Source organism: Neolamprologus brichardi, chromosome 8 (genome assembly GCF_056152115.1).
Source record: "Neolamprologus brichardi isolate AB-2024 chromosome 8, ASM5615211v1, whole genome shotgun sequence".
NCBI lineage: Eukaryota > Metazoa > Chordata > Actinopteri > Cichliformes > Cichlidae > Neolamprologus > Neolamprologus brichardi.
Window position 1 is genome coordinate 764,519 of NC_142111.1, and position 27,154 is coordinate 791,672.

The following is a 27,154-nucleotide window of genomic DNA, read 5'->3' on the forward strand; positions in this document are numbered from 1 at the left end:
CGGAATACGTTACAGAATACATTTTGGGGCATGTAATCTGTATTCTGTAGTGGAATACATTATAAAAGTAACCTTCCCATCAATGGTTGTACGACACCAACTGTCTGTAAGTTGGGAAGCTTTGAGATCCCTTCCCAAAGGGGGCTCCCATATTCCTGTACTCCCATAGGGCTTAAAATCTGGGACTTTCCACCAGTTGGTCTTAGAACTGAAGAAGCTTCTCGGATGAGAGGTGAAACATCTTCAAGGAAACTTAAAGAAGTCCAAATGCTTTTCTTTCCAAGCTCCTTAGACTATGATGGCCTGGATGACTGAGAACATTCACAGACACATTCACTGAATTCCACATTTATATTTTTATACTGCCTATGGGCTGGAAATCAGTCGTGATAGTTTATGTAACATCTGCTTATCTTTTGTTGAATTCAGATGGCTAAATCCAATAAGAGCAGTAGTACAGTTTAAGCTAACCACAGCCTAAATCTGCTCAGATATCAGGGTTCCCACACCTGCTGAATCCCACTTTAACACATGAATATATTGACCTTCATGTTTAAGTATGGAGACAAAGCAAAGCAGATGTTCAACATCCATTAGAATTAGAATTAAACTTGAAATAAAATTGATTTCTCCTGTGATTAATACGGTTTTGTTATGTATTAGTATGACATGAGGTTCTGAATCTGTAAACTTGAATTACATAAACAAAAATGATTTCATAACCAAGAAGTGAAAGAAAAGATATCGTATGAGAGTATTGTAATCTATATTAATGTATCTATGATAAAATATTGGTTTTGCAGTATGGTATATATTATGGTAATATTATTAGTAATACCTGAGTCATACCAGAGCTTTGTGGTAGAGTATAAAAGTGTACATGTTTTGATTCACCTCTGACCTTTCCATCCTCATCTAGGATCATGAGGTCTGGGTAATGAGATTTCAGAGACAATCAGCCAAAGGACGTTTCTCCTTAGAAAGAGTAGAGCTGCTGATCTTCTGTTTTCAGGGAATGCCCAAGTCTGGGCAGGAAAAGTTGTGTATTTTTCCAGCTTGGGAAGACTTTGGGACCTGCTAGGAGGAGGTGGATAATGCTGCTAGACTAAATGTATCCCTCACATATCCTGTTGCCACATTGACCAAACTCTCTGCTGTAGATAAACATGATATACAGTGCTGTGAAAAAGTATTTGCTCCTTTTATGGATTCTTTTTTGTTGTATATTTCTTACACTTATATTTCAGATCAACAAACACATTTTAGTATCAGAAAAAAGATAACCTGAATAAATTAATTTTATTTATTACAAACCAGGTCCTGTGTGGAAACTTAATTGCAGTTTCTCCTGCGCTGGCTGGCAGCGTTATTATATTTAGGGCAAGATTTTTAATATTGTTTTTCTCCTTCAACCATGTTATGAGCATTGAAGTTGCAGACTGTGTCCACAAGAGGACACTCTGCGGCTGTCCTGTTGGTAACACATGAACCAGCTGATCTGAGCAGGGTGAAGTGTAAAACAAGTAAATAAATAACTACAAATAAATGTTAGGGTAATCGGGTCATGTTTTATACATCTGAAAGAAAAGAGTACAGGAAATTCACTGGAATGTCAGAGATTTAAAATCTCCACATATCAGTATTGGTGTTAAAAAATAATAAATCGATCTGACTTTTAAAAAAAGAAGGTTACAGAACCTATAACATCTATATAAAGACAAACTATACGAAAATGTTTTAATTCAAATCATTTTTAGCACTGGGTAGTGGACAGACAGTATTATTCTGAAGCTGTAGCTTACTGTAAACATAAAGGCTTAAAATGATTAAATCGATTGCATAATAGACATGCAAAATCTATTTGTCAGAGTACGGTAGCTTTGTCACATATTTGTTCGATGTTTACTTAAAATACCACGTGGGCATGTGAACATACGTTTAGCACAAATGGATATTTAAAAATGTCTGAGAGAAGAATTGTACATTTACTGTCAGGCCCATCATTTTATGAGACAATTAAATGACAAAACTGAAACAGAACTAACTATATGATTAACCAAAAAAACATAAGATCACAAAACCCAGATTTTATGAATTATTTCTCTGGATTTTGCTCACTGTACTTTGTACATTGTAGGTTAACATGTCAAAAGCTGTTTTCTGAACTGTAGAAATTGCAGACAAACTCAAATTTGAACATTTTCCACTGTTTTTGTTATTATTATGTTTAAAATATTGTGTTTGTGCATACATTCTGTACACCAATCAAACTTTATAACAAACAATTCTTCTGAATAGTGTTCAACAAACTGAAAAATATCACTGTCAGCTAGTAAATAAGTATTGATTTCAGCATTGTTGGCTCACTGTCATTATTCTGTTGTTTTGTATAACATCTTTCATTCTTTATATTTAGTTTACAAGATTGGAATAAAGAAATGAAGGGAAGAATTGTAGACGAGTCGAGGAGAGGGAACTGTTTAAAACAAAAGTAAATGAACACACAAATCCAGGATAAATCTTCCTGTTTAATATTTAACCTCTTTGGTTGCTTTGGCAACACGATTGTAGTTTCATGGTCCAGATTATTCATCAAACGGTGTAGATCACTTCTGACACATTTCTCTAAATTCAGTGTCTCCTACTTCCAACCAGCAGTGAAATCATCAATACTTACCTGACTGACCAAGCCATGACAGATACAAGTTTGCTCAAAGTTTGCATATCTTGGCAGAATTAGTGTCTTGTGGTTGGGTGAAGCCATTTATCAAGAAATTGTGTTTGACCTGTTAGTATCGTAATGATAGCAGGATTTCAGTGTTCATATTTATTTTTTAATTATTTATAAATAAATATTCATATGTTTTATCCAAAGTAGTCACTTTGTAATACAGTTACTCACTACAAAAGGATTGTTGTTTCAATTCTTGTTGTCATGGTCCTGGGTCCTTTTGACCCAGCGTTTTGTGTTTTCCATTAGTGTGATTGTTGGTTCCGTTCTTCCTCTGTTTAGTGTTTACTCTGTTCTGCTCATGTATTCCTGTGTTTAGTCCGCGTTTCTTAGTCTGTGTCCTTGCATGTGTAAGTTCCTGTTTTATTGTGAAAGTCTGTGTCTTATGTCAGTGTGCTCTGTTTACGTTTCCCCTGCCTCGTCAGCTGTGATGTCTTCCAGGTGTGTTCCCCTCCTGTTTCCCATCCCCTGATTCCTTTATAGGCTGTATCCCAATTCAGGGTCTGCAGCCTTAAAGGCCGCATTTTAAGGCCGATTACGTCACTGCGACGCGACGAAGGCTGTCCCAATTTGAAGGCTGCTCGAAATGCGGCCCTCAAATGCGTCCTTCATTTCCCTGAATTTTAAGGACGTGGCGGTGTAGACTTCGTGGCCCAACATATCCCAGAATGCATAGCGCGGTGGTGGGTGTGGATAATTTATAATAAAAAAAAAATGGCGGATGAGGGGCGCCCGAAGAGTAAACTTTAAGTAAGTACTGAATATTATGTCACTTATTTATGTGCAAATGTTTAATAACGAAGAACATTAAAACATTCCTGTTGGCCACATGTCGGCAAAGTTATGTGACATTAGTGACGTTTGTACTAACTTGGTTTTACAGTCTTTACTTTAAAATATACGCCGTTCAATAGCTGAGCTTAATCAGAGAACGATCAAAGCTCATGTAGAAACAAACAAAACAAATGAACAAACGATTTTCTCCTTCATTTCTGTCAAACAAAGCTGTATGAAACGTTTCCAGCTGTTAGTATCATGGTTGCTAGGCAACCTGGGCAGCGCAACGGAGGCTAGACCATCCCATTTCACAAGCCTCGCACTTCCGGCCTTAGCGGTCTTTAAGTACGCGGCCCTTGAGGATCGTTGAGGCTGCAGACCCTGAATTGGGATACAGCCGTAGTGTGTGTTACCTCGTCCTCGTTGCTGGTTCGTCTGTGTTGTTCCCCTCGGTCTCCCTGCGTCTCTCTGTGTATTTCGCCGTACCTTCCTGCATCTTCGTTTCTGGTTTGTTTTGTTAGTTTACCCAGTTTAGGTTTTCCAGTTTCATGTTCACCCACCATTGCTGTTTGTACCCACTCCTGTAAATAAATACTCACCTGCACCACAGCTGCCGCCTTTTGGGTCCTTTCTACAAACTCCACACGTCTGCCACACCGGACGTGACACTTGTACTTACCCTGGACTGTGGCATTCAGGTGGAAATTGATAGTGTAACCCTGGCATATAAAAAGTATTTTGCCCAACAACTTTTTTTCGTTAGTAAACTTGAATCTATTTAATTGGACAGAAACCAAAATTTTGCTGAGGACTTTTTACATGAGAGTCCCCCTGAGGCCTTCGATGCAGCAAAGATCTGTCTTCTTTGAATGCTGAGGTTGCTCTCTCTTTACTTTCTTTAATATTTCTTAAAAATATTAATATTTGTGTCTTGGATTTTGTTATTGTGTTATAAGTGAATGAATATTATACGTTTAATAAATAGTTAATTATAAATAATCAAAAAAATAAAGATGCTGAATCACATGATATTTTCAAACCAACCAGAACCTCACAACAAAGAATTTGTTGCTCAGCACATTGCTCTTGTTGACTTTATAAACATGGATTCCTTTCAAGTCAAGTGGAAGGAGGTAGAAGCAAAAAGATTGTATACTGGTGGACAAAGGAATATGATGAAGTGCTGAAATAAAGCTTTAAAAATGTTAAAAAGAAATCAGAATGATCAGAATCCTGTTGAATATAAAAAGTCACGAGCTAATGTAAGAAAAACCATTAAAATGCAACGAGGGACAGTTGGAGGGGCTTTTGTAATTCTGTGGGGAGAGAGACAGAAACTGATAAGGTATGGTCAATGATCAGAAGGATGAATACAATTATAAGAGAATATGGGCATCCAGTATTAAATGATGGGGAAGTTACAGCAGTGAAAAATGAAGAAAAGGCACATAAGATGGCAAAAACCTTTGGTAAAATTCATAACTCAATTAATATTAGGGTAGAGTTTGGAGGGAGGGAAGTTACCACAAAGCTCATGTGGCACATAAACCAGAGAAGGATGATACAAGCCAGGAACCTACAGACCAATTGCTTTAACATCATCCATCCATTCGCTTCCGCTTCTCCTTTTCAGGGTCGCGGGGGGCGCTGGAGCCTATCCCAGCTGTCATAGGGCGAGAGGCGGGGTACACCCTGGACAGGTCGCCAGTCTGTCGCAGGGCCAACACACAGAGACAGACAACCATTCACACTCACATTCACTCGCACATTCACACCTAGTGGCAATTTGGATTATCCAGTTAACCTATCCCCACAAGCTGCACGTCTTTGGACGGTGGGAGGAAGCCGGAGTACCCGGAGGGAACCCACGCAAACACGGGGAGAACATGCAAACTCCACACAGAAAGACCTGATGGTGGAATTGAACTCAGGACCTTCTTGCTGTGCGGCAACAGTGCTAACCACCGTGCCACCGTGCTGCCTCGTGCTTTAACATCAAACATCTGCAAAATAATGCAGTGTTAATACTGGGTTAATTATATCAGTATTGGATTATGGGTGTATAGCATATAATTCTGCTGCCGGAGCAAGTCTTCATGAGTCTGCACAGGTGCATTTAAAATAACCCCAACAGCACCAGTACAGGTAGACGGGAGAAATGCCACTAGAAATCAGAAGAGAGCGGCTAACACTGAACTACTGGACAAGTCTCTGAGGACATCATCCAACAAAAACTGTTTTTCAATCCTGCTGGGAAAAAGAGAAATGAAGAGCTTTGAGTCGACACTGAGTCAGAAAGCACCTGAACTTAATCTGGACAAGATCAGCATTAGTGAAACAGCACCGTTACCTACAAGACCACCATGGATGCTGTAGTAGATTTCACACTATTGGACAAAAAGAACAAGGATAGGGGTTTTATTTTAAATTCACATACAGCACAGGAATACATTGGTCGGTATTACAATTATGTCAAAATGTACACAGATGCATCAAGGAAGACAGCCGACCAAAGTGGGACAGCATTTATTGTTCTTGAGTTTTGTTTCAAAGTAAGGAAAAGGATCAGTGATGGATCATTACCGAATTTCCCAGAGGAACCCACCTGAGGGATTAATAAAGTTTTATCTTATCTCTCTCATCAGTATACACGGGAGAAATGATTTCAATACTGTTGGCTGTCCAGTGGATTGAAGACAGAAGTTTGCAAGACAGTCACTCAGACAGCAGAAGTCAATATGATGGGGCTTATGGTCACGTTCTCATGGGTACCAGTGCATCGTGGAGTTAAAGGAAACAGAATGGCAGATAGGACAGCAAAGGAAGCTACAACGAGAATTTCAGTGGATCTGGTCATCTATGTCAGTCGGACAGAGATTAAGAGTAGAATATGACAGAAAATGGAAGAAAGGTGTCAAAAGCAATGGGAGGAAGAGAGGAAAAGGTGATGGTTTTACAAAATCCAAAAGAAAACAGAAGAAATGAGAAGCACAGGAAGGAACAGGAGAGAGGCAGATTTGGGCACACTGGTTTGAATAGCACGTTATTTTTAAAAGGAAAACACCACACAAGAAAATGTGACTGCAGTAGAGAAGATAACACCATGTTTTAGTGCACTGCCAGAAATGTGACGCTGAAAGAAGAAAACTGATTCAAAAGCTCGTTATATGAAAGTGAAACTGGATTTGTTAGATTTACTTTGCAAGAACTCGAAGAGTGAAAGTTATCAGGTCATATTTTGTTTTTTTTAAGACAGACTCATTTGTTTGGAAGGATTTTTGTGTAGTTTTTTTTTTTTTTTTTTTTTAATATTTCAGAGCACACTCTACACCAGTTAGTGGCGGTAATTCACCATTTTGCTGTTTGCCAACCGCCAATAAATGATAAAGAAGAAGAAAAAGAAGAAGGACGCGTCACATGATTGCTCGAGCACTTCACCTGTCTGTTGACACTGACAGCTCATCATTTTTGTTGAACCCTTTAAAGAAATCTGCTACATGGCTAGTTGCTTTCCGAGTGTGTCCGAGCTGGTTTCGGAGGCCCGGCGACTGTACGGACAGATGTTCGGTGACGAGCCCGCTCGAGTGGCGGTGTGCGCGCCTGGAAGAGTGAACCTAATAGGAGAGCACACCGACTACAACCAGGGACTCGTGCTTCCAATGGTATCAGTACCACACTACCACTCAATAGAAGTCTCGCATTATCACTTTCATGTCGAAAACAGGCAAAGATCTGATTTTAATAAAATGATTTTATGTTAGTAATAGTAAGAATAGCGCAACAGTGATTTTTCTCTTCTTTTTTAAATAACTTCTGGAAAGAAATTTCTTCTTGACACAAAGACTAAAGACAAAACTAAGTACTTCCTTGTGCATTTGCTGTCAGGCCCTTCCTTTAGTGACTGTGGTGGTGGGAAGTGAAATATCCGGCCAGGATGTTACCGTGGTAACCGCAGCCTTCGACGCTGACGAGCCTCACCGGTTGGACTTCTGCCTGTCTAGTGATGGATCTGCACTGTCTCCAGGGTTACCCCGCTGGGCCAACTATGTAAAGGGTGTTATACACCATTACAGGGGTAAACAAGCCTGTAAACACATTATACTGTCACAGTGAATGAGAACAGATGTCAAGCAGAATCTCACAATCAAAATTTTAAAGAAAAATCCAAAAAGTCTACTTTTTATGTGTCTTGTGTTTTAGCTTCTCCAGTCCCAGGTTTCAGGGCAGTGATAGCCACCAGTGTCCCCCTGGGTGGAGGACTGTCCAGCTCTGCCTCTCTAGAGGTGGCCTTTTACACCTTCCTGCAGCAACTCAAGCCAGGTTAGAGTCATATTAGAGGACATGGCAGTGACTGAATACTTAATTCAAGTATTTCTGTGTTATACTGCTTTCTTAGGCTACGTCCACACGTACCCGGGTATTTTTGAAAACGCAGATTTTTCTATGCGTTTGCACCTTTCGTCCACACGTAAACGGCGTTTTTTGTCACTGAAAACGGAGATTTTTAAAAACTCCGGCCAGGGTGGATATTTTTGAAAACTCCGTTTTTGCATTTATGTGTGGACGAGAAAAACAGAGAAAACGCAGCGTCAAAGGTGTGCGCCTCTTTTGACGTCACACTGTGCGCCACGTTATTGTTTCGGTGAAATAAATTTCTACAATACTGTTACTGTTACTTCTCTGCAGTGTTTAAATGCTTACATATACACACACAGTTACTGTCCCTCCACACATACGACTGGGTTCTGCTTCTATGCCCCAGCTTTGTTTACTATTTCCCACCGAGGCTTCTAGACTTCTGATTGGCCAACATTTCTGCACGGTTAGGAATATAGCGCCACCTGCTGCTTTGGCATGTTCCTAGCAGCGTTTTCCTTCATTTCTGCCTTTACGTGTGGACGGGATCAAAAATACCCGTGTACGTGTGGACGTAGCCTTATTCTATTCCACTACATTTAGTCCTTGCAGTTATTATACTTTACCATTTATTTTACTTATTGTTTTGATTTCGTTCAGATTTTATAATAATCTGCCAATATATGATGCTGCATTATTCTTGATAAGCCTACCCAGTAGTATTTAAGTCATTATGCCAAAAGAAGACTTCTCAAGTAGTAAATGCCTTCAGATTCACTTAAGGAATAAGTGATATAGAGTCCTGACCTCTCTGCTACCTGCTTGTTTCAACACGTGTGTTTGTTTTCAGTCTCACGTGGCACATTTTGATGGGGCCATTGCTGTTCACTCTTTGTTAGAGTGATGGTGGCCTGGCAATAACAGCTTTCATGCTACAACAAAATGTATTCCAAGATATGGTTAGAGTGTTTGAGCGCTCTTAACGTCTAACCATACTCGTACTGACAGCCGATGCTTATTGATTTCACTAACAGGCCGATGGTGTTGGAGCCGTTTGATCTACTCTTTACTTTTCTTTTTCTCATAGATGATGGAAACCAGGTGTCCAAAGCATTAGCCTGTCAGCAGGCTGAACACACTCATGCTGATGTACCCTGTGGCATTATGGATCAGTTTGTATCTGTTCTTGGCAAGGAGGGCCATGCATTGCTCATTGACTGCAGGTAGTACAAGCATCTAGTGAGTGATGGTCTTTGGTTACAGACATTGTTACTATGTTATATTTTCATTAAAATTAAAAAGAAAAAAAACGTGTTTGACAGATCGCTGGAGGCCACCCCCATTCCTCTGACAGATCCAGGCCTGGTCATTCTCATCACCAACTCCAATGTAAGGCACTCTCTGAGTTGCAGTGAGTATCCCATAAGACGGAGGCAATGTGAGACGGCTGCCTCCATTCTGGGGAAGGACAGTCTGAGGGATGCTACGATGAAGGACCTAGAGGGTGTGGATGTTTTTTTTTCCTTCCTGTTGTAATCCATTTTCTCTTACTGCTTTACAGTTCATTGGCAGGTCTTTGAAAGCCTTAAAAACCACAACTTACAGTCCCCACAAACAAGGTCTTAAAGTATTTATCTGAGTCCAGGTTATTTTTATTAATTATATACAGTGTGTAGGAATTCAAATTATTGCAAAAGCCAAATAAATTATTTGCCAATAATGTACTGTGAGAGCCGGTAACTGAGAGTTTTAATAATATGGCTGAGTCTTGTTTATTTAATTTATATGACAGCATGGTTTTAATACTGTCACATGCACTAGAGCACTAGTGGAACAGATAATGTCTAATTTACTCCAAAATTGTGGAACAATGGTGGACCTTTGTATACTTATTAATTTTGCCTGATTGGCCTCAAAAACCCAAGATGGCACTCATTGATACCCATGAAAACGTTGTTTCTGCATTTAGTCAGGATGTAATTTGCTTATTTCTAATTTCTGATTTCATCTTGGTGTCCGTTTGTACCTTTTGAAGCATGCAGACATTTTTTGCTATCCACCACGCCCTACAAGTGATAGATTGTGTACTTTTTGGCATTTCACCATATTATTTTACTAATAGTGCTGGTTGTCTCCACCAAGGAGGTAGTGTTTGCATCCTCTCATTGTGTCTGTAAACATGACAGCTTGAAAAGTTTAAATGATTTCTGATAAAATGTGTGTGTCCAGTGGGGTCTTGTTAACAGTTCGTAAAAATTTCGCATCTGCCAAAGTCTTCAAGGTCAAATTTATGATTTACTAGTTAAACATGGACATAAAAGCCTTGTAACTTATTTTTGACATGTAGAAAGTACCATATAAAGATTTAGGCTACGTCCACACGTACCCGGGTATTTTTGAAAACACAGATTTTTCTAGGCGTTTGCACCTTTCGTCCACACGTAAACGGCGTTTTCAGTCACTGAAAACGGAGCTTTTTAAAAACTCCGGCCAGGGTGGATATTTTCCAAAACTCAGTTTTTGCGTTTACGTGTGGACGAAAAAAACGGAGAAAACGCAGAAAACGCAGCGTCAAAGGTGTGCGCCTTTTTTGACGTCACACTGTGCGCCACGTTATTGTTTCAGTGAAATGAATTTCTACAATACTGTTACTGTTACTTGTTCTCTCTGCAGTGTTTAAATGCTTACATATACACACAGTTACTGTCCCTCCACACATACGACTCGGTTCTGCTGCTATGCCCCAGCTTTGTTTACTTTTTCCCACCGAGGCTTCTAGACTTCTGATTGGCCAACATTTCTGCACGGTTAGGAATATAGCGCCACCTGCTGCTTTGGCATGTTCTTAGCAGCGTTTCCTTCATTTCTGCCTTTACGTGTGGACGGGATTATTTTTTAAAACGGTAACGGAAAATCTCAGTTTTCAAAAATACCCGTGTACGTGTGGACGTAGCCTTAAATATGTCACATTTGACCTTTGAGTTCTTCTTCAAGATCAGTTGATCTGAGGTTCAAAGTGATGATAATAGCATGCAAACCCATTTAAAACTATGTTTCTTACTGTTGTTTGTACTGACAGGCATGTAAATATCAGGGTGACCTCTGACCTCTTCCTCAAGGACTCAAATTTAATAAAATGACTTTTATCTTTCTAGACTCAAATCGTTTCACCACTACAGTAATTCATAAATGTTTCACTTATTTTATTACTGCTTTGAACTTTTTAAGCATTTCTATTTTGCTGACCTTTTTTACACATAACTAAGTTTCAACCACTTGTTTGCCATTTCAAAGCACTTATTAGCATTTCAGTACTTTTAGATGACTGTATATATTTTTTTGGTTTTTTAAACTCATCAGTTAAAGCTAACACTGTTTATTGTTTATCGGTTCAGAGGCCAGGGGAAGGATGGATGACGTTACCTACAGAAGAGCTCGCCATGTAATTGAGGAGATCCAAAGAACTGTCCAAGCGGCTAAGTCTCTAGAAAGAGGAGAATACAAGGAGTTTGGCAAACATATGGTTGACAGCCACAACAGTCTGAGGTACAGATAGCAAATGAGTTACTGTATAGGTCACCGTCAGGCATGTTGTAACTCGATGTCCCTGTGGCAGAGATCTGTACGAGGTGAGCTGCAGGGAGCTCGATGAGCTGGTGTCTGCAGCCATGGAAGTGGAGGGCGTCTTTGGCAGCCGGATGACAGGAGGAGGATTCGGTGGATGCACTGTGACTTTGCTACTCGCTGAGGCCATTGACAGGACCATACACCACATACAGGTTAACACACACACACACATGTATAAAGATGTACTGCATGTAGTCGTGGTTATCAGGATGACCACGACCAGTAGAATCAAATAACTACATATTCAGTAAAGCTGGTAACCTTAAAATAAACACTTAGGAGACACTGTTATTGGTCAGTGATAAGCTTTTCAGTACAAACCTATCTAATGGCATATATAGATTTAAAAATCCAAGGCTTTTTTTTATGCCCTGTGATATACTACACAATGTGTGTGTATATTTGAGTTCTGTGTGGATTTAATCAGTCCGGATCAGGAGTGCTCTAATGATCACTTTCAAATTCAAATTCAAATTTTATTTGTCACATACACAGTACGATATGCAGTGAAATGCTTAGACAACTCCTCGTGATCTAAAGAAAAAAAACGGCTATGAATAAGATAGGAAATAAATATGAAAATTAAAAAGGGTAAATTTAACTAGGAAGGAATAAAATAAAATATAAAAATTAAAGTTAAAAATAAAATAACTGTACAACAAAATATACAATACACAGTATAGAAATATATAAGAATGTATGAAGAAATATATATATATATATATATATATATATATATATATATATATATATACACAATAACAGCAGCTGTACAAGTATTAACTGGAAATGAAGAATATAATGTCCAGTGTTGTGCAATCCACATTTGTAAGTGACTTGTGCAGTGCAAATATGCTTAAAGTGACTTTGAAGAAATATTTGTTGCAAATTAAAAATAAAAACAAACTTACATGTTAGAAATTAAGATGAAATGCAATTAAATAAAATCTGTAGAAAGTACAATTCCAAATATAACAGTTCAGTAAAAGCTAAACTTGTGATGGAGCTAGGTTAGCTGTTTTAAAAGTGTGCTAAGCTAAACGTGACTTGGAGCAACCTGATGATGATGGTCCGAAGTTTTATTATAGGGGCAAAAGTTTTAAGCCATCATTAAATTTTCTTTGAAAACTTAGAATTAACTGTAGCATTTTTTTAAATATACAAATCCACAGAGAAATATAGTTAGGGCCACATTAAGAAAAACTAAATTCATAATTTTGAGAATAAAGTCGAAATTTCAAGATTAAAGTCAAACATCTGTTTTGAGAAAAAAGTCAAAATGTGGACATTACAGCTGTTGTTTCAAGACAAACTGCCACAGTTGCTGCACCATCTGAGTTAGTGAAATCATACTTCAGAATCAATTTTAGTAACAAGGAAGGAAATTTCTCTTTTAGCACATAAACACAGTGTGGTGATAAGGATAAGATGGTGCAGAAAGCTGCATCTGCTCAGACAGAAAAACCACAAACCTAGAAGAGTGGATTTGTACAAAATGAAACAGCTGGTAATGGACAGATGCAAAGTTATTGATGGTTACAGCCTTGTGCAATATAGAGGATGTATGTTGTGTCACAAGACGGTTTAATTAATTGTTTCACTAAGTCATCTACACAAGACATTTTGTAGAGGATATAGCAGTGGTAGCAATGTGTGTTGAAACAACAACTGTTATCTGAGCTGGCACTGGGGAGCTAGTAGGTTCTGCACGATTAATCGTTAGAAAATCGCGATCTCGATTCATACTTATGTGCGATCTCATTTCCAAATGACAACGATTAAAAAAAAAGAAAAAAAAGACGACGAGGATTGTGCCGCATTTTGATCCGGTTCGTAATCTGCATGAAAACAAGCGCTCACTCTTCCTGCTCAACAAATGACGAGGGCGGAGCCTTATACCACGTGATACAGAAGCTGGCTGCTAAAATTGGCAGGGAAAACAACGGAGAGCACGTCAGGGATGACGAGAAAGTGACAGGAGAAAATCCGTCCCGGGCAACCACCCAAACATCAATAACGGGAACCTTATGCAGCGCTTCCCTATACCCGTCGAACTCCCGCAGGCACAAAGAAATTACGGAGGCTGTTACTTATCACCTGACTAAAGATATGGCTCCATCAACAGTGTGCAAAACGAGGGATTTAGGAAAACGATCAACACCCTAGACAAACGCTACACAGTGCCGTCCCGCAACTATTTTTCTATTGTTGCACTACCTGCTCTATACACGCAGTGTCGAGCAACGGTGGAGACGCAATTTCAAGCAGTACAACATTTTGCTGCAACGACAAAACGTGAGACATTTGTTGTTTTTATGTTTATTTATTATTTTTATGTTCAGTCTCAACTGTTACGAAGTTGATGTGCAGTTAATAAGTGCAATAAATATTTATACTGGAAAAGAAAATCGTGAGAGAATCGTGATCTCAATTCTAAGCAAAAAAATTGTGATTCTCATTTTATGCAAAATCGTGCAGCCGTAGGAGCTAGCCTTCAAACTTGTGGGGACCAAAATCCTGGTCCCCACAAGTTTGAAGACATTTTTGAGACTCAAAATGTGGTTTTAGTGTCAGGGTTACAATTAGGTTAGTGTTACAGAAAGCATTATGTCGATGAGCTGTCCCCATAAGGATATGAATACGTGTGTGTGTGTGTGTGTGTATAAGGGGGGAAAAATGTCAAAATACACATTAAATTTTTTTTTACACATTCTCACTTTTTATTATGCAGGCTCTTGCATTTTGCAACATGTTTGCCTTCACAGATATATAAAGAGATAATAAATATTTAAATAGATATCTAAATTTAAACAAATGAGTGGTGGCTCAAGACTTTTGCACAACATATTAAATTATGCTATTCTATGAGGGTTTATGGCTCATCGACATATAGTGTACAGTGGTGTATGAACAGTCCATTACTGGCTACGTTAATGACCACTACAGTATAGGGGCGTGTGTGTGTGGGTGCAGGGTCTGACACAGTCAGCATTTCTGCCATCTCTTCTTCAAATTTTATTAATACACGTAGTAGCTGTTTTCCAGTCTTATGTGCCAGAACACGTAAAGTAATCGGGCATTCATGCAGTGCTTTTCCTCTCATCTGCTGTCTGTAGCAGCTGTATTATGTATTTAACCTCTTCATATTTCATAGTGTAGTTTTATCGTTGTAAAATTATCTGCTCTGCTGCCATTACACTTATCTATAGTTGTGACTGAGCAGATACTACCAACACCGCCTCTCTCGTGTGAAAACATCCAAGTGAAACTCTGGGTTATCAAAGTGATAGGATAGCTATGTGTGTGTGACTTGTCTTCACTGCAGATATCAGGCTAAGTAAACTTAGATTACAGAAAGATGTTGCTCACAGTACAGTACAATTGTTATAAAGGGGGAAACTGTCCATGGAAACCAAAACAGTTTGTTTGTGCCAGGCTTTAAACATGCTGATCTTTTTTTTGACGGGAGAGTCTACGGAGACTGACTCGCTTTTGGAATCATCCTCAAGGGGCCATTTATTTGTTTTTGTTTTGTTTGACACCTGATCGTGCGCGCCAAAGAAGTGAATAATTTATTAGCATTTCCTTTCAGCAATTGTATTTTTCATAGGAACAAAGTCAGTTTTTTGCTTTGTTTTTCGGTAGGTAACTCTATTTTTTCTGTTTTTATTCTCTTTTCTGGTAAATCTTAGCATTCCTGACAGTGTGTGAGAAGAAAAATGTGTGGAGCATTGTTCATTTGTTGACAGTGGATAAAAACACCTTTCAGTGAGCTATCACTTTAAGAGGACATTACAGACAGATCCCCAGTCCCCTGTGTCTTGCTCAGACATCTCCAGTGTGTGAGAGTCAGAGACAGTGGGTGAGAGCTGAGAATAAAAGCAAGTTTCATTGAGACGGAGCCAAGAGTCCAGTCATTGGCATGCTACTCTGGTTACCCAGTAGGCCTGCTGCTGGTTGACACAATTCAGGATCTTATAAGAGATGCATCAATAAAAGTTTTCGGCCGCAGATTATCATCGGAAATGCCGGCATCTATAAAGATGTCACTTTGACTTTGAAGCAGCAGTGAGAAGAAAAAGAACAGCAGCCTTTTTCATATTTTGAAACGGCAGTTTTATCTTCAGTTTCTGAATCAGATTTGGCAGATTTTCTTGTATCTCTCCGAACTTGGCTGTATCCAGGACACCACTGTGGCTTGCTGACTGTCAAAGGAATAAAGGCTTTGTGGGGAAACAAAAGAAATACTTGAATCTTCCACAGTCCTCGACATTCCTGAACAGGGCATAATTCTTGTCCTCACAAAAGCAACACTGACTTCACAGGTATAAAAAGCACAGCTTCACCTACAGGATGCTGGAGCTCAGCTCTTCAGATGACAGCAAGAAGAACTCTCTTAAGGACCCTGTGTGCTTGAACGTCGGTGGAGAAATCTATACAACGACCTTAGACACTTTAACTCGCTGCCGTGACTCGATGCTAGGCACCATGTTCACCGGACAAGTTCCTATGCTTAGGGACAGCTGCGGCAACATTTTCATAGACCGTGATGGTAAAGTGTTTCGCTACATTCTGAATTACCTGCGCTCTGGCTCTTTGGATCTGCCAGACGGCTTCACTGAACTCGCACTGCTCAGGAGAGAGGCCGATTTCTTCCAGATACCCCGTCTGCTGAAGGAGATTCGTCACTATGAGGTATCGGTGCCTCTGGGCCTCAGAGGTGGGCCGTTAGGAGCCATCATGATAGTAAAAGTCGACTCCAAGGTACGTGTGATGAGGTTAGCTAGACTGTTCATCTGCTCATAATAGATTTATTTATTTTACTAGGTTAGTCGATCATGTTTACCTTGACCACTAACTACAAGCCAAACAGTTTGTTTTTAAGTGCAGAAAAATAGAAACAGGACAAAATGGTTTGCAAAGTATTTAAAGTCCATAACCTTTGTTTTTCAAAAGTAGTACAAAGAAAATGAGACATTATATTATAATTTGACCTCAGCAAACATGTGTGGACAGTGTCTGCACATTTAATAATGGCTCAAACATCAGTAAAACGCCTTCTTGAAGTTTGCACACCGAAAGAAAAAGTCCTACAAGTGCATATGCAGTAAGGCTAGCCAAAAAAAACTTGTTACTGCACCTCTTTAGTGAATCTTGACTCAGTCAGAAGTATTTCTGCTTTTTAGGAAATGGTAAATTCAATTCAATTTTATTTATATAGCGCCAAATCACAACAAAAGTCGCCTCAAGGCGCTTCATAGATACAGAGAAAAACCCAACAATCATATGACCCCCTATGAGCAGCACTTTGGCGACAGTGGGAAGGAAAAACTCCCTTTTAACAGGAAGAAACCTCCAGCAGAACCAGGCTCAGGGAGGGGCGGCCATCTGCTGTGATTGGTTGGGGTGAGAGAAGGAAGACAGGATAAAGACATGCTGTGGAAGAGAGACAGAGATTAATAACAGATATGATTCAATGCAGAGAGGTCTGTTAATACATAGTGAGTGAGAAAAGTGACTGGAAAGGAAAAACTCAATGCATCATGGGAATCCCCCGGCAGCCTACATCTATTGCAGCATAACTAAGGGAGGATTCAGGGTCACCTGGTCCAGCCCTAACTATAGGCTTTAGCAAAAAGGAAAGTTTTAAGCCTAATCTTAAAAGTAGAGATAGTGTCTGTCTCCCGAAGCAGGCACTGTTCCAAATTATTTGTTAAAATGACCATTTATTTCCTAAAGCCTCCAAATTTGTCATTTTTTTCCATAAATGCTAAATGACACAAAAGGCAGTTTCTGGTTGATTGCACTCTATATACAGTACTGTGCAAGTCTTGGGCAACAATTTCTTTATATTTTGCTCAGAAAATATATTACAGCACCACCAAACTGTGTTAGGAGCTCCTATTTTATTCACTGTTCACTCTTGCCTTCCCTCAAACGTTGTAGCAGTTTGAACCAAGAATGTCAGATTTGGCTTGACTTGTTGCCATTGATTTTTTTGAATACAGTTCTTGTGTAATCTTCCTCTCTTGTCCTTTAAGAACCACACCTTGCCAAGCTATGCCAAGTTTCTAGTGAAGAGCTGTGTGGAATTGCCTTATGGGTAAAACGACGAAAACAAAAAAAACAATTTTATGCCTTTCGAACTCTGTTATTATCACCATTTATCTGATATTCAACAAAAGAAACTGGTCAGATAGTTTCCTGTTGTGTGCGTTTGTTTTGTTTTGTTTTCAACAGGCTGCTCCATTTTTCTAAGTGGCTTAAACACAAAATACATTCCTCTTAAAAAAAACAAACAAACCAAAAACAAACAAACTTTGAAAGACCTTCAGAAAGATCTGTTTCTGAAGACTACTTTAAAAAATGAGTCATTGGAAGCAAAATATAAAGAAATGAGGGTTGACCGAAGACTTTTGTACAGTAGAGAAAGAAAGAAGGTGCATTTCCCAAACCCCCGAATACCCTCACATATTTACTGCATATAATGATGGACAGTCATAGCATTGGTGAAGTGCATTAAATTAGTTGCAATAACTATTGTGGTAGCAATAGTTATTGCAACTGTACATTTTTTTTTTACAATTTATGAGAAAATGATGTTGCCTAACATCTTAATTGCATTTTGATTGTTAATTTAGCTCATACAGATATGATGGAGGTGACCCATTTCTTGTAAAGCTCTGGTATCAAATAGTGTTTTAGTGAAGAAGTTAACCTAATAAACAAAACTAGCCAACACTGAAGTTTCAATCATCCAGTTATAGGATAGTGGGTATGATTAGTACTTTCCAAATGTTTATGCCATTAATCAGTGATGATATTGACAGAAGTCTCAATGTGACAATTGTAGTCAAAGTGAAATCTGTAAACGTTTAAAATGAAAAACAATCTCCTCAGAACTGTGCAGCAGGTCATCACCTACATATGTATAAGCGAGAAAAAAGGAAATACGCTATAAATAATATGAATTAATAAATAGTGTAAGTATGATGACAGGTGTTATTTATGGTTTTGGACAACTGTTATGTTTTAATCGATTTCATAAGTTAGTTAAGAACAGGTGCATAATATCATACCACATTCAAATAGCATAGTAATTTGGTAAATTATGGCTTAACAAAAAATTAACTAATTATTTAATATGAATGAAATATGAGCAGAGAGAACAGTCATGTTGTTTGGTTCTGTTCTGCTGTGAGTGCTTCTAGTTCGACTCTATCTGTTCCTCGTTCAGGTGAGCAAAGGTTTTTTTAATCAAATAACTTTTCCCAATAAACCATCACAGCTAGTGTTTTGTGTATATACAAGACATACACAGAGGTTGTGTTTGTGCACCTGTTTGCATGTGTAGCCATGGAACAACCGGTTCTTTGTTTGTGTACACTCTGGGGGATATGTAGTCAGTATGTTCTTCCCTCTTATTTCAGGTCCGTGTTCTCCATTTTAACTTGCGCCATGGGCCTGAAAACTATGAACTCCGCACATGCTCTGTACGAGCGTTCACAGTCGACCTCTTTTGTACCTGGAGGGCATTTCTAGGTTTGCTTTGTGAGCGCTTCTCCTACAGGACACCCCAGGGTCTCAACAGCCCTCACCTATGTCGTCCGAGGCAGAACAGACTGAAACTGGAATGGGTGCCAAAGCCTGACGAACTCCCACAGGAACAGTATGATAAGCAGCAATACAGGGGCCTAACTTTGTCTAGCCCTGAGGTCACGTGGTCGGATGACATGATGAACATGCACTACAGTCCCTGTGAAATCACAGACATGCAAGGCTTTTTGGAGGAGCTTTTGAAGATATCACTTGCTGAGGGGTTCAAGGTTGATCTAGTCTCTCCTGACCCTGCAGATATTCTTAACTGCACTTCACTTCGTCTTGTGAAGTCGTGAGCACTGGATGAAAGTGACTAGGAAAACCAGAACATACCAAGATAATAAACTATAGGATAAGATGGATAGCCTTTATTAGTCCCAGAGTTAAATTTGAAGCAATGAATTCTGTATGACATGGACTTAGATCTACTGACACATTATGACTAGGAGGTCATTATCTGTGGTTCTTTTGTTTTGCTATCATAGAGTTTACTAAAAATAATGCAAAATCTGCTTTATTAATAAAATGGTAAATAAAATGTAATTTTTTGTGGAAATTCTGATATTGTGGATACAACTTCAAAACTTAGTTTGGGCTCTGTTTAAAAATGGCAACTGTTTTTAAAAGTAGTGCAGTGTGAGTAGTACTAGAGCACACACCAAGGAATGATAATATTCATAGCCTGTTAGTAACTCGGCTAAATGTGTGACATATATTGTGACTCACTTTACAACAGTGTTGGGAAGGTTACTTTTAAAATGTATTCCACTACAGATTACAGAATACATGCCCCCAAATCTAGTTTGTAACGTATTCCGTTAAGTTACTCAATGAGAGTACCGTATTCTGAATGCTTTTAATATATTGTCATGCTTTTTACAACTACATGAATGTACTATTGCTGTGTGATTTATTATTACTACTGAAGACTACTCGCCACCGAGCTAACATTGTTAGCTGGCGTTATCTCAGGTTAGTTCATCGACTGCTTTCAGAACTGCACGATTATTTGCAGCTAGCAGGTTGTTAATGCTATTCATCAATTGTAACATCAAAGATACTGAAGTGGCACATAACCCAGATAGCTACCACAATTAAAACAAGGTAGTTGCAGTAGGCTAACGTTCGTTTTTTAAAAAGAACTTCCTTCCAGATGTTTTTTTTAGGTTGGGGGTGGAGTCTTTTGAGTGCAACTTCATTGCTGCCAAACAGAGTTTGCATTGAATTGTCAGATTTCACCCATCCGTTTCCTCTTTAAATATGAAGTGGTGTCAGAATTTCCAAGTAAGAAATCCATTCCTGTTCATGCACTGCTGGCTCTGTTGTGCTGGCTTCGGATCCATTGTGTAACTGATGCCACCAGCATTAATAGGACTCTAATTTCGTGTTTTGTTTGGGTTTCCGGCAATGCGTGGAACTACCAAAATCAGAGAGGGGACAGCATAACATATGAAACAGGAAAAGACCACCTTGTAGTCCATTAATTTCAACAAAGTAATTGTATTATAATAATCACCTTGTCACGCCTCCTTGAGGGCAGGAGGGGGTAACACAACAACTCCAGAAACTCGGTACAAGTGTAATAACAAAAGCGAGTTTAATGGCAGCTTTCTCACATAAACAATAACCCAAATTCATACAACAAATGTGGGGGAGAAAGGGACAGTTAGGTTGTGCCCAAAAAGACAAAACCAAAACTTAGCTGAGCTCTTACCCTAGAAAAACAAAAAAGGTCTGTAAAGACTTTTATGGGTTCCACACTTAATCCAAGATAAACCTCAAAATGTTGTAGAGCCAACAGAACGCCAAGACTTTCTTGTTCGATTGTAGAAGACCTACAGGGATGAGTGAACTTCTTTGAGAAGTAGCACACAGGGTGATCAAGTCCTACCTACCTACCCCAACCACGCTAGCATCAACCTCCAACTTGAATGGTTGGCTAAAACCTTTTTGGTTAAAGGAATCTGCCAATAACCTTTCAACATATCCAGTTTAGTCATAAATGTGGCAGGTCCAATGTCATCAATGCAATTATCGACGAGAGGCGAGGAATACATGTCAGGAACTGTCACAGCATTCACTTTGCGGAAGTCCGTACAGAACCGTGGACTCCCATCGGCTTTAATGTCCAACAAACATGGGGAACTCCAGGGGCTACAACTGGGTATTGCAAGTCCATTTCTAACAAGATACTCTACTTCCTTTTTCACAACTTCTCTTTTGATGGGATTGACTCAGTATGCACGCTGTTTAATGGGTGCAGGACTGGTAAGAAAAATGTCATGGGATATCAAACTCGTCTGGGTAGGAACATCCCCAAACATACACCGGAAAGACACAACCAGGTTCTGAATGTCTTCAGCCTGATTAAGTGACAGGTGAGACAAATAGTGGGACAAGTCAGACAGAATCTCACTATTACTAAGATGTGTCCCCTGTGACACATCTTTGCGCAGGACCGCATCTTCCTCACTGCTTTCATTGGCTATATCTGAAGCTACGCATGCTATAGGGGAGCTAGACTTAACCTTGTGCGGAGTAAGGGGATCATCTTCATTCTCTCTAGAAAGATAATGTTTCATCATGTGGCATACTCTAGTCTTGCGACAACGATCAGAGTTTGAACAACACAAATGGTCTCACTGAGTTTCTTTTCCACAACGTACGGTCCAGAAAACCTTGTTTTCAGAGAAGAGCCCAGAATGGGGAGCAGAACTAGAACCTGATCACCAGGTTTAAACTGACGAGCAACTGCTCTCCGATCATAGTGTTTTTTCATCCTTACCTGCCTAGCAATTAAGGTGTCCCTGGCAATAGGGCAAGCTGATTTAAGGCGCTTTCTAATTTTAGCCACGTACTCAGGGATGCTCTTTAGTGTTTTAGTTGGAACAACTAGCTGTTCTTTAAGGATGTGCAATGGTCCTCTAACTTCATGTCCAAATTCAAGCTCTGCAGGACTAAAGCCTAGGGACTCTTGAACTGCTTCACGAGCAGCGAACAATAAGAATAGTATACCCTCATCCCAGTTCTTTCCTGTCTCCAGACAGTATTTGCAGAGCATGGACTTTAATATCTGGTGAAGTGCTCCCTGACTTTCAGGATGGTAGGAGCTTGATGTAATGTGCTCTACTCCTAATGCTTTTAATGCCTGAGCAAAGGTTCTAGACTTAAAGTTGGTTCCCTGATCAGTCTGGACTACCTTTGGAAAACCAAACACTGAGAAGAACCCTACCAGAGCTTTACTGATGACAGGAGCGGTGATCCTTCACAGGGGCACTGATTCGGGAAACCTAGTAGAAGCACACATCATTGATAGAATGTATTGGTTCCCTGACTTTGATTTTTGTAAAGGTCCTACAACACCTACAACACCACAACACTTGACTGACAAGATGACTCAACAGACAAAGGCAAAATACCATCTCGAATGATAGACTGCGAACCACCCGTGTCTCTCAGTATTGTTACAGGCTGGTCGTCAACAGTATCACCTGTTAAAGAAACACAACCCTGTGTGATAAAAGGTTTGAAACAAGGATCTATTTCACGTTGAGATGTTTGGGTTCTGGGAGGTGACACATTTTGAATCAAACCCACGCCCTTGGGTTGCGGCGGTGTAGTCTTATTTTTTTAGTGCAAGGCAATCAGCAATGACATGACCTTTTTTATGGCAATAGAAGCATTCAGGTACCTCACGGGAAAGAAATGGTTGCTTAGCTCTGGCTTCAGGCTGACCAAGATCAGGCTTTGGTGAGCGTGTGATCAAAACTTTATCTAAACGAGGGGATGATGCAAACACATTTTTATGGGTTAAAATGAACTCATCAGCAGATTCTTAAAATCTTCCAATAGGATTAACTGACGAAGGGCTTCAAAGTCTTTCTTCACTTCACTTGCTGTGCACCACTTGTCAAAAAGAACTGCCTTCTCACGTGCAAACTCTACGTATGTTTAACCATTAGACTTCTTGTGATTCCTGAACTTTTGTTGGTAGGCCTCAGGTACAAGTTCATAAGCACGAAAGATGGACTCTTCAGTACATTGTATTTCATGCTATTTTTGATAGAGAGAGATGACACAACCTCCAGTGCTTTGCCCACTAGCTTGCATTGCAGTAGCACAGCCCACATTTCTTTTGGCCATTCCAGTGCTGTCGCAATCCTTTCAAAGCATTAAAGTAAGAATCAACTTCTGTCTCTCTAAATGTTGGCACCAAAGCAATATTTTTGCTCACGTCAAACCTACAGGTGTTGCCTCTCGCAGTCAATGATCCTTCTTCCCTTGGTACCCAATCTTGGGTGGGGGTTATAATTTTTCCCCTTACCTGTCGTTCTGGCTCCCCCTTGCCATAACATTTGTGTTGTACCTCGTCAATCTTTAGCCGTGAGAGCAGTTCCTTTTTCCAAACAGTTGGAACACTGAGCTTCTAGTTGTTTTGCTGTCAATCTGGATGGTTTGGTTTAGTATGTGAGGGCCTATCCTTACTGGATAAAGATCCCCCAGGTGGGAATCAAACTTGCAACTCCTGTTCCAAAGGGGTGTAGGCCTACAAAGGCATGTAGTCCTACCACTATGCTATCTAGCTGCATATATTATATATGTTTTAGATTTTATCTTTTCCAAACATTTACAGGCCAATATCAAAATTAACATTTGTATCAAAGATCTTAGACCAGGGGTCAGCAACCTTTAAGACCCAAAGAGCCATTTGGACCCAGTTTCCACACAAAAGAAAACACTGGGAGCCGCAAATACTTTTTGACATCTAAAATGTAGATAACATTGTATATATTGGTTTGTTTTTTTTTTACCTTTATGCTTTACCTATATGCCTAATATAACAAAAGGAAAGACACCCAGCTGAACTAGAATGATCCACGTAGCAAACAAAAACTGTTGTGAGCCGCAACCCTTATATCGCCTTTGGGCTTTTGGAGCCTTGACCTGACTTTTAAAAAATAATTGGGGAAATAAGCACTATGCTGCTAAAAAATGAAAAATAGATATTTGCAAAATTCTGCCTAAATATGTATTTTACCTGGTTAATGTGTGTGGCGGGGCATGGCCTGCAGCGCTGCTGCAGGGGAGGCGGACACACCTGAGCGGCACCCGCAATCACGCCTCGCCGCCTTAACGTCTGTGCTATCTATGCTGTTGTGTTGTCGGGCTGTGAGCTGAAAAGCTACAGCCGGCTGTGTGCGTACAGCAACCGTGTGTGAAAAGTGGTCAATAAAGAGATGCTGAAAATCGTGTTCATGGAAACATCGTCGGGTCTGTCGTGATATGTTTACAATGAGACTTCTGCTCCTGAACCTCTGCGCACAGCGCCTGCAAATCGGGGCTGTGCGAAGTCACTTTCATCTTTACGCAGGACTGTAAGCTGTCATCTGTGAGGCGTGAGCAGTGTTTGTTTTTAACATAGTTCACGGTGGAGAACAGCTGCTGACATAATGTCGATCCGAAGAACCATAATTGGCCTACCCTGGGTTGAAAGTCTCGATAAATGCACGGCGTTTCGGCGGGTATACTGGCTCCCACGAGTGTGACGCTTATTTTGAGCGATGAAAAAATAATAGAATATAATTTTATTTTTATATTTCAATATCACAATAATCTTCCAATTTAGAACTAAAAGTTAAAAAAGAACTAACATAAATAAAATACACTTCAGCTAAATACTTCTAATTTATTTTCCCAAACCACGTGGAGCCGCAGTTTAAGGACTAAAGAGCCGCAGGTTGCCGACTCCTGTCTTAGACAAAACAATAGCCGAATAACTTAACTACTTTTTGTAGAAAAATAATGTTCTGGACATTTTCCAGTCTGATTTCAACAAATCGCACTCCACTGAAACCGCTTTACTTAAAGTGTATAGTGATGTTTTGATGGCAGCAGACTCTGGAGGGTACACAGTTCTGTTTATATTGGATCTCACCTCTGCTTTTGATACTGTTGATCACAGTATCATGATAAATAGGCTTAAGGACTTGGGATTACTGGTGTTGTTTTAAAATGGTTCATGTCGTATCTATCTGAGAGATCTTTTAGTGTCTGTATGAATCAAGTTTTGTCTGAAATATCAGCTCTGCCTTATGGGGTACCTCAGCAATCTGTTTTGGGTCTGATTCTCTATTTGCTTAATATGCTCCCTCAAGGCCAAATTGTCAGACGTTATTTCTATTCATCTCTACGCTGGTGACATTCAGTTATACTGTTCTTTCAAAGCTTCTGAGTTTTATAAATTGTCTTGTTTAAATAATTGTCTGTCAGAAATCAAACAATGGCTAAACAACTTCCTTCTGTTACACTGGTTTGCAAAAGTATTTGGCCCCCTTGAACTTTCCCACGTTTTGTCACATTACAGCCACAAACATGAATCTATTTTATTGGAATTCCACGTGAAAGACCAACACAAAGTGGTGAACACGTGAGAAGTGGAACGAAAATCATACATGATTCCAAACATTTTTCACAAATAAATAACTGCAAAGTGGAGTGTTAAATGTCACTTGAGAATCACTACAAACAACTGGTTCAGAACTGTTTTATGATCTAAGAAACATTTCCAAACTCAGACTACTGGTGTCAAAGGTGGAACTTGACATGATTATTCATGCTTTTATCTCTTCTCGTTTGTATTACTATAACGGACTTTTGACTTGTTTCAACAAATCAGTTTTGGATCGCCTTCAACTGTTCAGAATGCTCAGGCAGGACTTTTAACTGGCACTAGCAAGATATCGCACATTATTGCAGTTTTGGCTTCTCTTCATTGGTTGCTGTTAAATTTTAGGTTTCATTTAAATTTTTTTGTTTTAGATTTTAGGGCTCTGCATGATGAAGCCCCCCAGTATATCTCTGACCTGTTGAAACCTCATGCTTCTTCCCGAGCACGTAGGTCTTGGGGTCAGAGGTTGCTGTTGGTCCCACGTACTAGGTTCAAAACACATGGGGCTTTTGGGGCAGTGGCACCGAGGCTGTGGAATTCTCTTCCACTGTCTGTACACTGTGCAGCTTCTATTGACTCTTTTAAAAAGCAGCTGAAGATATTTCTATAGAGATGAGCACTAAATTAATTTGTTGATTTATCTTTTCAATTCATTGTTTTATTGGTTTTATTGTTAGCACTTTGTGATTTTTGAAGTGCTATATAGATACATTTTACTTACTTAAAATATTAACTAATTAAAACTTGGTAGGAGGAACAATATTTTCATCCAGAGTAATGATGACAGGTGTGTAGCTGAAACACAAAATCTGGCTGTTTTCCCGTGAACTTTCATGGGGTGAACTTTAGTTTTTACTTACTACTGTCAGCGAAAGTGATTTTTAAAAGTGCTTCTCACACACCTCTTATTAATGTTCTCAGATAAGGTTGCAAAAAATATGTATAATTGTTGTTTTATGTAGTTTTACCCACTGTGCATACTGTGTCTCTGTGTGTGTTTCTCCCTTTTCCTCTACAGGATAAATACAGTGGGACTGCGACTTTCTATGTTACAACTCCTGCACAGGGCACGCAAGTTCTCACTTTGTCCTGACCTTTGTCAACATCTCTGCATTCCTTTAATTTGATTTTCTTTCTTTAATTTCATTAAGTGGTGTACTGCAATACACACTAATGTTGATTGAAAAGAGTTGGGCAAGTGCCTTTATTGTTGAAACATGTTTATAAAAAAAAAAATTGCTTAAGATAACTTGTAGCAACTGCTTCATATTTTTGATATGGAAATCCAGCTGGGTTAAATACAATTTATGATTTTATATTGATCCCACATCTCTATTAATAAACCATGTTTCTAAAATGTGAATGTTTTCAGAGCTTTTTTTGTTTTAACTTATTTTTTCATTTTAATTCTATATTGAAATGTGTCAGCTAATATTAGCACACAGATGAATTTCACTTAAATGTGAAGGTCAGTTTCAGTAAACTTTTATTTTATGGGGTCAATATATGACCACTGACTGCTGAAGTTAATTTAGACAAACAGGAAAATTATTGTTCAATTATTTTAGTAACTACTATTTATTTTAAGAAAAAAAGCTTCATGACATCTAACCAAG

At 39.3% G+C, this 27,154-nt stretch overlaps 1 protein-coding gene across 3 annotated transcripts; it reads left to right on the forward strand.

Annotated features, from left to right (window-relative positions):
- Positions 1 to 6,907: 6,907 nt before the first annotated feature.
- On the forward strand, positions 6,908 to 26,895 carry galk1 (galactokinase 1). 3 transcript variants are annotated; one of them, XM_087845220.1, is made up of 8 exons: positions 6,908 to 7,170; positions 7,394 to 7,583; positions 7,709 to 7,828; positions 8,952 to 9,087; positions 9,187 to 9,368; positions 11,260 to 11,410; positions 11,481 to 11,643; positions 26,557 to 26,895. In XM_087845220.1, exons 1-8 carry the CDS (start codon positions 7,006 to 7,008, stop codon positions 26,629 to 26,631), a joined length of 1,182 nt encoding a protein of 393 aa, XP_087701346.1. In that variant the 5' UTR covers positions 6,908 to 7,005; the 3' UTR covers positions 26,632 to 26,895. The 3 variants fall into 3 exon arrangements, with proteins under 3 accessions (XP_087701346.1, XP_087701347.1, XP_006801716.2); XM_087845221.1 differs by lacking the exon at positions 26,557 to 26,895 and adding an exon at positions 18,922 to 19,633; XM_006801653.3 differs by lacking the exons at positions 6,908 to 7,170; positions 7,394 to 7,583; positions 7,709 to 7,828; ... (3 more) ...; positions 11,481 to 11,643; positions 26,557 to 26,895 and adding exons at positions 14,344 to 16,255; positions 18,922 to 19,633.
- Positions 26,896 to 27,154: the final 259 nt, after the last annotated feature.